Raw genomic sequence first — 16247 nt, forward strand, 5'->3', positions numbered from 1 at the left:
CACGAAGAGTCGGACACGACTGAGCGACTGAACTGAACTGAACTGAGCTGATCTCAGTACAAAACCATTTTAACAGTTAGAGAACAACATTCAGTTTATTTTACCAACTTAATTTCCTAGCAAAGCCCGTGCCAGGCACTGATGTAGCGGTATTCATGTTATCTGATGACCTAAGCCTGTGGAGCTCAGCATAGCCAATGTGTCATGAGAAGCCCACCCCAAAGTGACCTTTTGACTATAGTTATCATGCATTTCATAGATGACAAGAACCAAAACAGTGATTTCATCACAGAGTCAGAAAATCATTGAAGGTGATGGAACAAAAAAGGAAAGTTAAAGGTCTTTTTAAAGACACTAGAGTTCCATGGTTATGTGAAGTAACAGGTCTGAAGGGAGCATGTAGAGGGAAGATTAAGGCAGAGAGATAGCAAGAATTAATAAGAGTTTATAGCTGGAGAGCCCCTTGGCTTCACATGGTCCACTCCTGATGTGGCAGTAGAGACAGGCCCAGAGAGATTCTAATACTCAAAGGTGAAGTTGAATTTGGATCTAAGACTAGCGACTAAAAATTTGGTGATCTTTTCTCTTCACCATGCTCTTTGTTGAATTTTTTTCTCATATGTCTCTGTTTAAGTTCATTTGAATGAGGGACAGGGAAGGCAGGGACCAAGGCAGTCAGGACTTTGGTTTTCTCTTGGATGAATAATTGGAATCCCTAACTGTACCTGGCATTTCCACATTCATAGTGTTTTGGAGAGTAGTGTTTTTGTGTCTATTACAGAAAAGCTCTCTGCTTTGCTCCAAAGTTCATCTTGTTTACCCGATAGCCCAGAGGCACCATCCTGGAGTGTCAGACCTTGGGTAATAGGACTGAATTTCCAGAATTAGCCATGTGAAGCCATGGTGTTTTACAGATTCGGTATCATCTCAGTATCACACCATCGAGGGAGTACATCAGGGATGAATAGTGTGTGAGCTTTTTTAACACAGTCATACTCTGGGCTTCCCTCATAGCTCATACCTCATAGTTGGTAAAGAATCCACCTGCAATGCAGGAGACCCCAGTTCGATTCTTGGGTCGGGAAGATCCTCTGGAGAAGGGATAGGCTACCCACTCCAGTATTCTGGCCTGGAGAATTCCATGGACTGCATAGTCCTTGGGGTTGCAGAGAGTCAGAGACGACTGAGTGATTTTCACTTTGACTTTCACCCTGTGCTCAATGCGCTGTCTTCTTCCTGGGTACCAAGTTACTGCTGGGCAGTGAGGAGGGTGCCTGGAGCCTCCATGGCTTTTCCGGGACCAGGCTGATAACACACTGAAGCTCTGGTGGGTTGTGGGGAAGGATTGGGCCCCAGAGCCTGTTCCAGGCGTGCCCACCATCGAGTCCTATGAACAACTAGCCAACATTTGCTGGAATCTGATGTGAGATAGGCCTTTGTTTTAAATCACCTTGGGAATCCCTTGGGAAACAAAGATGTGAAATTAGTTCTGGCTAGATTTCCCTTTTTGGTGGTTGAGAGTGTGCTTGCGCTGTGCCTGCAAAGTGGGTCAGATGTAGAATGAAGGGGGAGTGATGGAATGTGGGGACCTCCACCCCACCACCTGATCAAGGCTTGCCATCTCTGAAGCATATTCACATCATGGTGCCACCCTCACTTCCCTTCCCTGAGAGTTAGCCAGCTGCTCTGGAGGAGAAAATTCCTCCAGAAACATGTGACTTAAGGCAGTTGCTTCCAAAAATCCAGTGGTGCTTCCATACCAATACAGAAGCACATGTGACTTCACCACCTAATTCTGGCAAATGATAACCGAGTTAAAGAATAATGTAAGCAAATGAATTTCCTCTCCACGGCCAGTGGGACCATGATTGGGTTATGCACAAATTCAGATTGATTTGCTAATATACATTTAGCTGTTCAACTCTGAGCTTAATTGCATTACCTCACCCGTCTTCCAGCATGACACATGGAAAATTATGAGGAATAACAAATAATAGAATGTGAAATAAATCCTGTTAGTCTTAACATAGTTAGCGCTTTGCAGCAGACATCCATTTTATAGATTCAAGCTGGAGGAATACTAACTCAGAGACGATGACATGGTAACTGAGTTAAGGAGGAGAAAATGTGCTTAACGCTGACCTTTCTTGAAATGTGTCAACCCTAGCCTGATTACTTTGACTTCAGCTGATTAAATTTACTCCCTTCCGCGGACTTGCAAGCCTAGGTGATGCATTATCATGCAAAGTTGAATGACAGTAATGGAGACCCTCCTCCTAGGCCCCCAGTTCCTGACAAATCGTTTCCCGAAGTAGCGCAGTATTTATTTTCCTTTATGATAGAAATGTTTCTCTTTAGTTGCTATGAAATTAAGTCTTTGTAATTAGATTTTGGACTCCTTACTTTATGACTCTGCAAATATGAAATTAACCCCATCCCAAGAAATAATAGAGAAGCCTGAGTTCTAATGACATTACCCCCATTTTAGATAATGACTCTGAATTTAATAAATCAAACAAAGCAACAATTAAGGACGGCCATTCCTTTTTTTCTTCCCCCCTCCCTATAGGAGGAGAGAAGTGCCATCTAGGAATTAAGGGGATAGACCCTCTGAGAGACACAGATCATAAGGATGGCTATTATTGTGTTGCTCTCTTTTTAAAATATCTGCTGTCAGCACTCGGAATGACGGAGATCTGATGAGCAATGTTTGGTATAAAACTGGACAATTGGAAGGTGGTTTCTTAAGGGAAGAGGGGAGTTTTGGCGGTCATCTAGCCCTCAGACAATTGCTTATAATCTGATTGGTTTTATTTGTTAATCGTTCTCTTTTTTGGGTGTTTATTTTGTCACATGTCATGTGATAAACAGACTTCCATTCATTCCATTTGCCCTGAATAGCGTAATAGGGGTTTTCAGAGCTATTGAAAGCACTCACACAAACTTAGACAGTTTAACACCCTAGAGCCTCAGATTTCTTGATGTATCGGTACTTTATTTATTTTTCATGGCACTAGTCACATTGAGACAGGTTGAGACAGACAATGCTGAGCCACACGCTGATGGTCAGTCAGCCTTTCATGTGGATTATCAGATGGCAGGAAGAGACCACCCCTGCCACTCAGCATGCTTGAAGGCTAGAGCACATTTCCACCTTGGTAAAGAAGCATTAATTCTGTCCAGAGTGAGTCACTCATACAAGACAGGCACAGATGACTGGCTCCAGAGCCCCAGGGTTGGGGGTGGGATTTGGGGAAGGCAGCTGTGGTGGTGCTGTGTATTCAGAGAAAGTCCCTTCCTCGTCTAGGGAACTCTGTGCTGCTGAACCGTAAGCTTTTACACTCACCAACATTACGATCCCGGGGAATCTGTTCTCATAGTCTGCATATAATCTTCTTTTTCAGGACCTGTCTATAAATGCAATCTTTCCTGGGTTTTGAGCCAAATACAGAATTAGTTGGACTTCCCTGTTGTCTCAGTGGTAAAGAATCTGCCTGCCAATGCAGTCGACGTGGGTTTGATCCCTGAGTCAGGAAGCTCCCCTGGAAAAGGAAATGGCAACCTGCTCCAGTATTCTTGCCTGAGAAATCCCATGGATGGAGGAGCGTGGCAGGCTACAGCCCATGGGGTTGCAAAAAGAGTCGGACATGACTTAGTGACTAAACACAACAGGAGTAGTTAAGTGATATCCTCACGTAGGAGGAGAAAGCAGCTGTCACTGGAAACTCTAGTTCTTAGTGTTTCAATTTGCCTCTGTCTGTCAGACAGTCTGGAAATCCCATTTCCCTGAACCATGTCCCATGACTCTGATTTCATCCCCTGTTAGTGGGTGACCCTGATGCTGAGTTTCTTTTAAAGAACAAAATAATTCAATTTCCCCACAGCCATCCCCCAGAGCTGTGGTGGGCAGTCATTGATCTAACCACCATAAGTCATGCATTTCCTTTTCCAATAACTGGGAAAAGATCAATTGACCCATATTAGTGCGGATGAATCTTTCTGCCTCACTGTATATGATAATTTGTCCATTTTGAGCATAATCATGACCTTTGGCCTTGTATAGATTCTCCTCATTTCTATAATCTTTGTTTTGTGTACTTGAAATGTTGTTGATGGGGCCGTGGGAATACTTTGGGCAGCTTCTCGGTCATCATTTCTCTTCCGCTTTGAAAGGGTCCTTGGTTGTGTGCCTTAGCTTAGTTTTGGCTCATTTCACGCTTTCCTACCCCATGCCTGGGTTCACCATCTGCCAAGCAGTTCAAGCTTCTTGTAGCAGAATATAATCTTAGATAACAAAGTTTGGGTTCCAGTGGTACACATTATAGTGTTTCAGATAAACACTAGTGTTAGGTTGGAGTTACCAGCATTTTAGAGATAGAACTAGAAACTTACTTTCCCCTGCGAAGGACATGACTTCATATTTCATATTTACCTGTAACTTTACTGAGTTTCTATTCGACTTTCTCTATATGAGAATTTAGAAGTCTTGTCCCTTCGCTCCCTTTCTGACCCATCAATTTTCTCTTTGTCATCGGATTTCCATGTATTATGCTGCAGAATATCACCCTAAACCATGCATTTAAGGCACCATCTCTCCCAGATTAGGAACTTTTTTTCCCTTACCTTTTTCTCTTCGAACCTTGTTTCAAGCATCCTGAAACTGACTTTAAGTTGTGCCTGCCAAGAAAAGTCTCTTTCCTGTGTCGCTAGAGCACTAAACGTTGGAAAGGATGAAACAACTCAAATGTTCCTGCAGCACTTACTACAGAACCACAGAAAACTGCTCGTTTTCTGGGAGACACGCTCAGGGAACCTGGGTGTTTGATGGAGTCCCATTCAAGTTTCACGAACAGTAAGCAACTAAATGCCCAAATTTAGAGGCTTTTGATATTTATCTAAAATCATCCATCCATTCTTCACTCTTAGGTGTGAGACTTTAGCCCAGAATGAGAACTTCTCAAGTGCAGTCCTTCTAAAACATTTACTGAACACCTAGGGTATATCATGGGTACTAGGACCAAAGAACGGTACATTGGAAGTGCTTAGTAAGTGTGTGACTCCAGAGGGAATGAGAAGTCTGGCTGTCCAGAAAATCCTCCGCAGTCTTGCAAAGGTAGATTCTACCATGTGCATTGTGATAGGCTAAACTCCACACATGGTCTATGTTATATGCTGTGCCTATATGTTTCCCTCCATGAAGGATTTCTCTTCTCCACCTCAATTCCCTTGTATAGTCACACCCGCTTTTAAGTAGATTTGTTTGACAATCTTCCATTTATTAAAAGTACCTGTGCTTTCACACAGAGGAAGGTAAATAGTAATAAACTGCTCTGTATAGATTTCACTGTTTCCTTTTGCAATATAGAAAATGGTACATTCCATGAGCTTAGCAAGTATTTATTAAGTAGGTACTACAATCCACAGCAGTGAACAAGCCTGATTTCATGTCACTTCAAACTAGAGGAAGGCTGAGACAATTTTCACACAGCTTCAATGCAGGATGGTGAGAGTTCTGATTGGGGAGTTAGAGGTATGAGCACTCAGCCTGGGATGAGTCAAAGTGAGGGGTCAGAGAAAGGTTTGTGGAGAGAGATGCACTTGAGATATAAGACAGTAAATCAACCCTATAAAGCAGCATAGGCTTTAAGAGCAGCCATTTGAACAAAGACACTGATGGGCAACCCAAAACTAAAATAAAGAGGAATGGTACAGACCTCCCAATATTTCAGAATTGCCCCCGGGCAGCTCGCTATTCCTCTGGCATGGATCCTGGAGGAGCACCAGGAATGCTCTGGCAATGCTGGGCTGGAGCTCAGCATTAAAGATCTGCTGCCTGGACCTCACTCACTTTTATCTCATTGGTTTCAGTCTCTGCTCCGGATCCTGGAGACCCCCAAAGGCCGCGCTGCTTTCAGAGTCTCCAGTGGGTTCAACGGGCTGCTGTCCCTTCTCTCTGACCTGGAGGGGTCTCTCCAGGAGCCCCCACTGCAGACGTGGGGGGCAGTGTCCCCCAGCCAGACCCTGGACCTCGTCCTGCACACGCTCTGTGCTTTGTCTGCTGCACTGCACCTGGACCCAGTCAACGGTGACTTCTTTAGGAGGACCGGGCTCTTTGAGAAGCTGGCCGAGGACCTCTGCTTGCTGGGCTGTTTTGGGGCCCTGGAGGAAGAGGACGCCCCTCCGCCCTCCTGGGAGGACACCAAGGCCAGGCCGTTTGCTGATCTGCTGAGTGCGGCCTTTTCCTCTGCCAGCCGGCTCCCACCCAAGATCCAGAGCTGCCTGCAGATCCTCAGCTTTCTGGACAGCATGGCCCGAGGCACCCTCCACCTGCGCAGGGACCTGAAGGACGCCCCGAGGACCAGGCAGGAGCTAGCGGTGGACCCTCAGAGGGCAGAACCTGGCAGTGACCCCCAGGGAAGCTTCACGCAGTGGCCAGACCTGGAAGAGAGGTAGAGCTTTGCTGCTTCCCTAATCTGCCCTCGGTGTGCGTGTCTCCTGTGTCCCAGGCACTTATCCCGCACATGCGTAGTACAAAGTGGGTGTGCGGAAAGTTACACTGCTACTAACCCTCCTGAGTCCATTCCCAGCAAGAGTCCTTCTATCTGAGGTTTAAGCCGATAGGAGACCGAACTGGATTCAGAAGCAAAGGAAACCTTTCTTCTTTTAACAGAGAATGGAGAGGTGCAAGCTCTCTTGCTCTCTGGACAAGCCTGGGGTGGGGCTGCCTTTAGGGATCCTGTGTAGAGGGGAGGGTGGAACCGCAGGGCGGGCGCACCACCTCGGCACACGGCCCGCGGCCACCACCTTGAATGGAGGATCGCGCACCTCGCTTCTGCAGCAGATCTGCGGGCTGCCGTGTCCTGCGCAGCCATTTTGCACTGGGATCTCCGATCTGAGGCGCCTGCCCGGTGCAGGGCCTCTGCAGGCAGTGACCAATGAACAAGTGAGACTAGACTAAGCACAGAGGAAGAGGTTGGGCCTTATCTTATCACCTAGATTCCATCTTATGCTTCCTGGGGATCCCAGTGGGCTGTGCTGGTGACAGCGTGATTTTCTTTCCTTGAAATCAAGTTAACTTGGTCTTGGTTAACTTGGCCTTTTCTTTTCTTTAAATCAAGTTAACTTCGCCCCCCTACCCTGAGAGCTGGCAGAAAACCGGTTTGACTCAGTTCAGGGTCAGGGGATGCTGATGAGTCACACGAGAACCCGGAAGCTTACCTGATCTTGGAAACTGAGGGCAGAGCTCTGCTGCGCACAGGTTCCCTTTCTCCTTGGCTTCTTTGCTGTGCCTCGGAGCCTAGGTGCCTGGGCCCAGCCTCTGTGGTGTGCTGAGTAGCCTTTGCCTTCCTAGATGGCATCTCCTGCCTGCCAGGGCACTGCCAGGGCGTGGGTGATGTCCTTGACTTGTGAGACACAAACCATAGCGTCCTTCCCAATCATGGGACTCTTGTTCTTTCTTGCTGCTTCCATTTCCCCCAACAAGGACATCTCTTCTGCAGGCTAATCTTTTCAAGGACCTGACTTTGCTAAACAACTTTTTACTTTCATGCCTGTAACACAGAATTCCACTAAAGTGAGGGAGCACAAAGAACCGCCCACCCGCTTTGGATCAGGAGGGGGAAAATGAAATAACAAAGCAACAGAATAGTTGGTATCCTTTTTTTTTTTTTTTTTTCATTCCTCTGAAGCATTGGTGATAAGACAAAAATTAATATTGCAGTAAACTATCCTGCCTGCCACCTCTCCAGGTCATGTGGCCCTTAACACCACAGGATTCTCTTCTGAAAGACATTGCACATGTTTATCCAAAGTGAGCACCGCATGTGTCAGCCAGACATCAGTACTGGGAGCTGGTGGTGAGGGGGCTGGATGTCAATTCTCCAACCACTGTGATGATCATGATTGTTCTTGTTTCATCGGTTCATCTGGTAAATCAGTCTGTTTTCTGACCTTGCATTCCTTCAGAATTTGCTCATGATATAATTATTGCTAGATTTGATTTGCTGACTTTTTAAAAATATTTTTTGTTTGTGAGAAAGTTCAGCCCTTCACACTTTCTTTACTATTTTTACTGTCACATTTATGCTGGCCTAAGCAGTTGGGTGGTGTTCCCTCTTAGCTGTGTAATAGAACTTGCCAGTAAAACCTCAGGACCCTGATGTTCCCATGTGAGAACATTTATTCTTTTTTCTTTTATCCTTTTTTTTAAAAGAGCAGCTTCTTTATTGAGACATAACACCATAAACTTCGCCCCTTTAAAATGTACAATTGAATGTTTTTCTTGTATATTCACAGAATTATATGATCATTACCACAACTGATTAGAACATTTTTATCACACAAAAAAGAAACTCCATACCCATTATCCATTATTTTCCATTTCTTCCGCCCCTACCTCCAGTCCCCGGCAACCATTAATTTATCTTCTGTCTTTACTGACTTGTCTGTTCTAGATATATCATATAAACAGAATAGTCGAGTATGTGATTTTTTTGTTTCTGGTTCTTTCATTTAGCATAATGTTTTCAGGTTCATCCATGTTATAGCATGTATCAGTACTTAATTCTTTTTATTGACAAATAATATTCCAGTGTGTATACCACAGTTATCGTCTCCATAACGGCTGATGGGCATTTGTGTTGTTTTCACGTTAGGGCTATTATGAGTAATACTGCTGTGAACATTCATGAACAAGATTTTTGTGGATACATGTTTGTGTATCTCTTGGCTAGATACCCAACTAGTGACTAAGTCATACGGTAACTCGATGTTTAATATTTCGAGGAACCACAAATCGTTATCCAGAGTGACTGCACCATTTTATGTTCTTACTAGTAGTGTGTGAGGGTTTAGTTTGAACATCTTTTTGTCAACTCTTGTCATTATCTCTTTGACTATAGCCCTCCTAATGGGGATGATGTGGTATCTTATTGGGCTTTTGATTTTCATTTCCTTGAAGGCTATTGATATTGAGAATCTTTTCAGGTGCTTGTTGGCTACTTGTGTATCTTCTTTGGACAAAAGTCTATTAGACTCTGCACCTTTTAGAAATTGAGGTGACATTGGTTTATAGCTATATGTTTCCTGTGTACAACATTATAATTCGACTTCTGTATATACTATAGTGTCCTTGCCACCAAAAATCTTGTTTCCATTCACCACCATACAGTTGATCTCTCGTACCCATTTTGCCCTCCTGCAACCCTCCTTCCCTTCCTCTAACCACCAGTCTGTTATCTGTATCTGTGTTTTTATTTTGTTTCTGGTTTTTTTTTTTGGCTGCACAGCATATGGGATCTTAGTTCCCCAACCAGGGAAAGTGAGATTCCTGCAGTGGAGGCATGGAGTCTAACCTCTGGGCAGCCCCGGAATTCCTTGTATGGCTTTGTTTTCGTTTTGTTCTATTTATTCAATTATTTTTGTACTTTTTACATTCCACATATGAGTGAAATCATACACTATCCTTTCCATCTGACATTTCAAGTAACATAATACCCCCAAGGCCCATTTATATTGTAAATGGCAAGAGTTCACATTTTTATGGCTGTGTAGGATTCCGCTGTGTGTGCATGCGTACCACATCTTCTTATCCATTAATCTGTCGATGGGCCCTTCGATCATTTCCTTATCTTGGCTATTGTAAACAAAGCTGCAGTGAACGTAACAGTGTGTACATCTCTTTGAATTAATGTTTTCATATCCTTTGGATAAATACCCAGGAGCAGAATAACTGGACCATATGGTGGTTCTGTTCCTAATTTTTTGCAGAATCTCCACCATGTTCATTTACATTCCCACCAACAGTGGATGAGGTTCCTTTTCTCTGTACCCTCGCAAATACTCGTTATCGCCTTTTTTTTTCTTTTTTAGTAATAGCCACCCTGTTGGGCATGAGGTAATATCTTATTGTGATTTTGCTTTGCATTTTCCTAATAATTAGTAATGTTGAACATTTTTTCAGGTGCCTGTTGGCCACCTGTATGTAATCTTTGGAATGTCTACTTAGAGTTCTGTCCATTTAAAAAGATGGTTCTTTTGTTGTTGACTTGCCTGAGTTCTTTATACATGTTTTGATTACTATAGCTTTGTAGTATAATTTGAAAGTAGAGAGTGTGACACCCTCAGCTTTGTCCTTTTCTTCTCAGAATTGCTTCGGGTGGTCAAGGCCTTCTGTGGCTCCATGCAAATTTTAGAACTTTTACATTCCACTTCTGTGAAAAACATTGTTGAAATTTTGATAGGAATTGCATTGAAGCTGTAGATTGTTTTTGGTAATATGGAAAAATTTTAACAATAGTAATTCTTCCAATACTGTAGTAAGTAAGAATGGTGAGAGTGCGTATACTTGTTTCTGATCTAAGAGAACACGCTTTGTTTTTCACTGTTCAGGAAGATGTCAGCTGGATTTGACATGTAAGTTATTGATGACCTTTATTCATTTTACTGAGAGTTTTAAAAATCATAAGTGGATGTTGAATCTTGTCAGATGCTCTTCCTGCATCTGTTGAGACACTCGTATGATTTGATCCTTTTGTTTGTGTGGTGTATCACACTGATTGATCTGTGAACGTTGACTCACACTTGTACCCTTAGAATAAGCCCCACGTGAGGAGGGCGCATAACCCTTTCAGAGCACTGTTGCATTTAGTTCGCTACTGTTTTGTTGAGAATTTTTGCATCTATGTTTATCAAAGACATTGGCCTCTAATTGTCTTCTCTGTTTTGTTCTTGTCTGGTTTTGGTATCAGGGTAGTGCTGGCCTCATAAAGTGAATTAGGAAGCATGCCCCTGTCTCCAGGTTTTTGCTTGACACCCTTCTTTTAATGTTTGGTGGATTTTGCCAGTTGTCTGATCTTGGGCTTCTGTTTTGGGGATATTTTTGATTACTGTTTCCGTCATCAATAGTGATCAGTCTATTCAGATCTTCTGTTTCTCCATGAATCAGTCTTAGAAAGTTGTTTGTTCTAAGACTTCATCCATTTCCTTTAGTTTGTCCAATTTGTTGATGTAAAGCAGTTCAGAGTACTCTCTTACAATCCTTTGTATTTCTGTGATATCTGTTGTAATTTCTCTTGTTTCTGATTTTATGTGAGCCTTCTCTCTTTTTATCTTGGTGGGTCTAGCTAAAAATTTGTCAATTTTGCTTGTCTTTTCAAAGAATCAGGTTTTAGTTTCATTCTACTGTCTTTTTAGTCTCTAAAAATAATTTATTTCCACCAGGTTTTTTTGTTTATTTCCTTCCTTCTACTGACTTAGGACTTTGTTTCTTCTTCTTTCCTACTTCTTTAGGTGTAAGCTTAGACTGTTTTTTTGAGATTTTTCTTATTTCTTAGGGTAAGCCTGTGTTGCTATAAACTTCCCTGTTGGAACTGTTTTTGCTGCATCACATAGATTTTGGTGTGGCATATCTTCACTCGAATTTGTCTTCAGGTATTTTTTGACTTCTCCTTTGATTTCTTCATTCAATAGTTGCTCAGTACCACGCTGTTTAGCCTCCACATATTGTGATTTTCCCATCCTTTTACTTGTAATCGACTTACAGTTTCATACAGGTGGTTGGAAATGTGCTTGATATGATTTCATTCTTAAACCTATTGAGACCCGTGTCCCAACATATAGTCTGTCCTGGAGAATTTCCATGTGCACCTGAAAAGCATGTGTGTTCTGCTGATTTTGGATGGAATGTTCTGTATTTATTTGAGTGTGTCTACTCTAATGTTTCACTTAAGCCCCATGTTTCCTTACTGAATTTCTGTCCAAATAATCTGTTGATGTAAGTGAGGGTATTAAAGCCCCTACTATTCTTATGTGGTTGTCAATGTCTCCCTTTAGGTTAGTTAAAATTACTTCATATATGCTGGTATTCCTATATTAGGTCCACATATATTAACACTTGCTATGTCTACTTGAGGGATTATCCCCATTTTTTCTCTTGTTATCTCTTTTGGCCTAAAGTCTATTTTGTTCACTATGAGTATGGCTATACCTGTTTTTTTGTTGGTTTTTGCTGCCATTTGCCTAGAGTATAATTTTCCATGTCTTCACTTTGAACCTGTATTTGTCTTTAGAGCTGAGATGACTCTCCTGGAGACAGCATATAGTTGGGTCTTGCTTTTTAACCCACCCAGCCACTCTTTCAATGGGTGAATTCAGTACATTTACATTTAGGGTGATTATTGACATGCAAAGTCTCAGTATTGCCATCCTACCTTTTGTTTTCTGGTTGCTCTGTATCTTCATAGTTTCTTTCCCCTTGCTTTTCTGTCATTTCATTTGGTGGTTTTATGTGGCGTTTTCCTAAATTTTCTGTTGTTCATGTTTGATGTCTCTGCTCCGGATTTTGGTTTTATGGTTGCCGTGTGGTTTGTATACACTGTTCCATAGGTGGCTGTGCTGCGTGTGTGCTCAGTCGCTCAGTCGTGTCCGACTCTGAGCCCATGGACGATAGCCCTCCAGGCTCCTCTGTCCATGGAATTTTCCAGGCAAGAATACTGGAGTGGGTTGCCATTTTCCCACTTCAGGGGATCTTCCCAACCCAGGGCTTGAACCTGTGTCTCTTGTATCTCCTGAGCTGGCAGGCAAATTCTTTACCACTGTGCCACCTGGGAACCCCATTTCATAGGTTGCTGCTGCTGCTTCTAAGTCGCTTCAGTCATGTCCGACTCTGTGTGACCCCATAGACGGCAGCCCACCAGGCTCCCCCGTCCCTGGGATTCTCCAGGCAAGAACGCTGGAGTGGGTTGCCATTTCCTTCTCCAATGCATGAAAGTGAAAAGTAAAAGTGAAGTCATTTAGTCGTGTCCAACTCTAGCGACCCCATGGACTGCAGCCTATCAGGCTCCTCCGTCCATGGGATTTTCCAGGCAAGGGTACTGGAGTGGGGTGCCATTGTTCTTTTTCTACTGAGAAGTTGTCATTTTCATTTGCTCATACAGATTTTATCTTTTTATTCTTCCCTTTTAGTTTTGTTGCCACAAATTATTCCCTTTTGTGTTGTGAGTTTATTACCAAATTGAAGTAGCTATTTTTTTTTAATGCTTTTATCCCCCTTGGACCTGTATGCTCTAATTGCTTAACAACTTATCCTGATACAGAGTTGCAGCTTTCTGATTCTGTCTATTACCTACTCAAAGTTTTGGGGACTTTTGCTCCTTTGTTTAAGGTAGAAGCGCTCCTTTCAGCATTTCTTATCAGGCACGTCTAGTAGTGATGAACTCCCTCTGCTTTTGTTTGTCTAGGAAAGATTTTATTTCTTCTTCATATCTGAAGGATAACTTTTCTGGGTAGAGTATTCTTGGTTGACAGTTTTACTCTTTCTATATATTGAGTATATTATTCCATTCTCTCCTGGCCTATAGCATTTCTGCTGAGAAATATAATAACCTAAAGCAGGTAACTTGTAGGTTACTGTCTTTTTTTACTCCTGATCATCTTTAAAATTCTTTCTTTATCACTGACTTTTGACAGTTTTAATGTAATGTCTCATGGAGAAGATCTTTTTGCATTGAATAACTGGGAGTTCTATTAGTTTTATGGACTTATATATCCAGTTTCTTCCCAGATTTGGAAAGTTCTCAGCTCTTGTTTCTTTAAGTAAACTCTCTTCTTCTTTGGGGATACCCATTATCTCTAAGTTGCTTTTTCTTATCAAATTGGATAATTCTTATAGAGTTTCTTCATTAAAAACATCTTATTTTCTTACTTCTTTTAACCAAATCATCTCTAGATTTCTAACTCTGAACTCTCTAATTCTCTCTTCCATATGGTCCGTTTCTAGTGCTTTCTAGTCCATTCTTCATCTCATTTATTGAGTTATTCAGCTCCAGAATTTCCATTGGTTCTTTTTAAGACTTGCAATCTCTTTGGTAAAGTATTCCTTCTGCTTATTAATTTTACTCTTGACTCATTGAGTTGCCTTCTTGAGCATTCTCTTAGTTAATTGAGTTTTCTCCATGATGGCTCTTTTGAATTCTGTCAGTTAGATCACAGTCTTTGAGGCTTTAAGTTTAGTTTCTAGAGAGTTGTTCTTTTCTTCCTGTGATACTGTGTTACTGGTTTTTCGTGGTGCTTGATGAGTTGTTCCTCTGCCAGTGCATTTGAAGGAGGAAATGTCTCTCTTATTTAGGTGAAGCTTTGTTTACTTTGAGTCTAACAATTCAAGTTCCCATTTAAAAGGCCTTTCTTTTGTTTTTCAGTAGGTGGTGCTGTAGCCCAAGTTTTGGGCTTCTCTTGGTGGCCTCTGGCTGTATTTGAAAATCAGCCCTTTCCACCCTGCCGCGGCTCTGCCAGGGGTGTCCCTGTGGTCTCCCTGCCCCTGCTCTTCCTCTAGGATGGCTGGTGCCTTAGTGCTGCCAGGGCTGCTGCCATCACTGGCACTTCTGCCTGGGGCACTTCTGCCTGGGGCACTGGCATGGCAGGCACTTCTGCCACGTCTGGGGTCACCTGGGTCGTGGGCACTGCCGCCGCTGTGGGGAAAGAAGGACCAGGGTCATTGGTGTCCTCACTGCTCCCAGGGTTGCCGCGTTCATCGGCACTGCTGCTGGGAGGCGGGCGCCCGGAGCTGTAGGGCGCAGCTTTGGCTGGAGGGACCAGCATCGTGGGTCCCGCCACCGTTGCTGCCCGCTCCCTGTGGCTGTGGGTGCCGCTGTGGCTGGGAGGCCCACGTCCTGTGTGCCGCTCTGTTGCTGCTACCAGGTTCAGCTGCTACCAGCTGAAGCTCTGGGCTGGCTGCTGTGGCTGTGGTGGGGGCCAGGATCCCAGCACTGTCTTTGTCCCTGGTTCTGCCTCCTCTCCCTGGAGTATTCTTGCCTGAAGAATCGCATGGACAGAGGAGCCTGGTGGGCTATGGTCCATGGAGTCACAGAGTTGGACGCGACTGAGTGACTAACACGGCCTCCTCCGTGTGCTCCAATTCACCCGCCTTTGGATATACAGATGTGTGGGTCTCTCCAGCATGCTGGTGGGATGAGCACAGGAAGCTTGTGGAGGCGTGAATGTTTTACTGAAGCAGGAGAAACAAAGGGAGCTTTTCACAGCACCATGGTGCTGGTGTCTGCCTTCAAAGCCTCTGCGTGTGTGTGTGTGTGTGTGTGTGCGGGTATGTGTGTGTGTGTGTATTTGTCCTGCTTTTTCTGGATACTCCCACAATAATAGTGATGATCTGCTAAATGTTCTGACACAATAGCCTGCAATTTAAGGTTTGGGCCGTAACTTGTAGATGGCATCAGGCCTGATTCTTTATAGATAACTCCTGTGTCAAATGTCATCCTGATTTTACAATGAGTAATTTTTAAATGTATGAGAGTCAGATTTCATAAATAGAACAATTTTTTCTCATTAAAAATAAATGCATCACCCTTGACCTTCCCTAATGGTTAGAAAAGAGGAAGTGCAACCCCAGCCTCTTCTGAGAGAGTCTGTGGGGTAAAGGACAGGGCAGTGGGCTGGACATGGGGGACAGGGTGCTCACCTGTGCCCTCCACCAACGCTTGGCATCCCCCTGGCGAGCGACTGGCCTCGGCTCTGTCTATACAGTGGGCCCCGGTCTCCAGGAGGAAGACGAAAGCCGTGGGCCTTGGACTCAGGCCTGTGTGCTCTACACCTCAGTGGCCGGGCTCCTTGAGACTTTGCCTTCCTCGCACTGTGCCTTGATTTCTCAGTTTGAGTGTAGGGGTAGTAAGAGTGTCCGCATGGAGGGCCGTTGTGAGTTGAGCACTGGAGATGATACTGCCCTCAGTCGCAGTATCACAGCTGCTGTTTACTGAGCGCTTGTGTCCAGAGACCGTGCTTTGCTCTTCAGAGGCATTGTGGGTGTGTGTCAGTCTCTCAGTCATGTCCGACGCTTTGTGACCCCATGAACACTAGCTCACCAGGCTCCTCTGTCCAAGGAATTCTCCAGGCAAGGATACTGGAGGGGGTTGCCACTTCCTTCTCCAGGGGATTGTCCCAACTCAGGGATCGAGCCCAGATCTCCCCCATTGCAGACAGATTCTTTTCCATCTGAACCACCAGGGAAGCCCTCAGAAGCATTAGTTAATCTATATAACTATGATGCAGTAACATTTTTTACCAAATAGAAGATATATAGTATATAAATACCAAATATATACTGTGACTTCCAGAATACAGAATATATAATACCCATGAAACACACACACCACCCCCTCATAGCGTGCATCTCTCTCTCTCTCTCTCACACACACACACACGCACGCACCACACCACACACGGCGGTAGAGCTCAATAAA

The 16247-nt window shown here is 43.8% G+C and overlaps 1 protein-coding gene across 2 annotated transcripts in view; it reads left to right on the forward strand.

Annotated features, from left to right (window-relative positions):
• Positions 1 to 16247, forward strand: part of WDFY4 (WDFY family member 4) — a 250053-nt gene that overhangs the window by 49124 nt on the left and 184682 nt on the right. For both annotated transcript variants that reach the window (XM_070364483.1, XM_005900617.2), the window contains exon 12: positions 5869 to 6449. In XM_070364483.1, coding sequence (XP_070220584.1) covers positions 5869 to 6449 — 581 coding nt within the window. The remainder of the gene's footprint in view (positions 1 to 5868; positions 6450 to 16247) is intronic.

This window comes from Bos mutus, chromosome 28, assembly GCF_027580195.1.
Source record: "Bos mutus isolate GX-2022 chromosome 28, NWIPB_WYAK_1.1, whole genome shotgun sequence".
NCBI lineage: Eukaryota > Metazoa > Chordata > Mammalia > Artiodactyla > Bovidae > Bos > Bos mutus.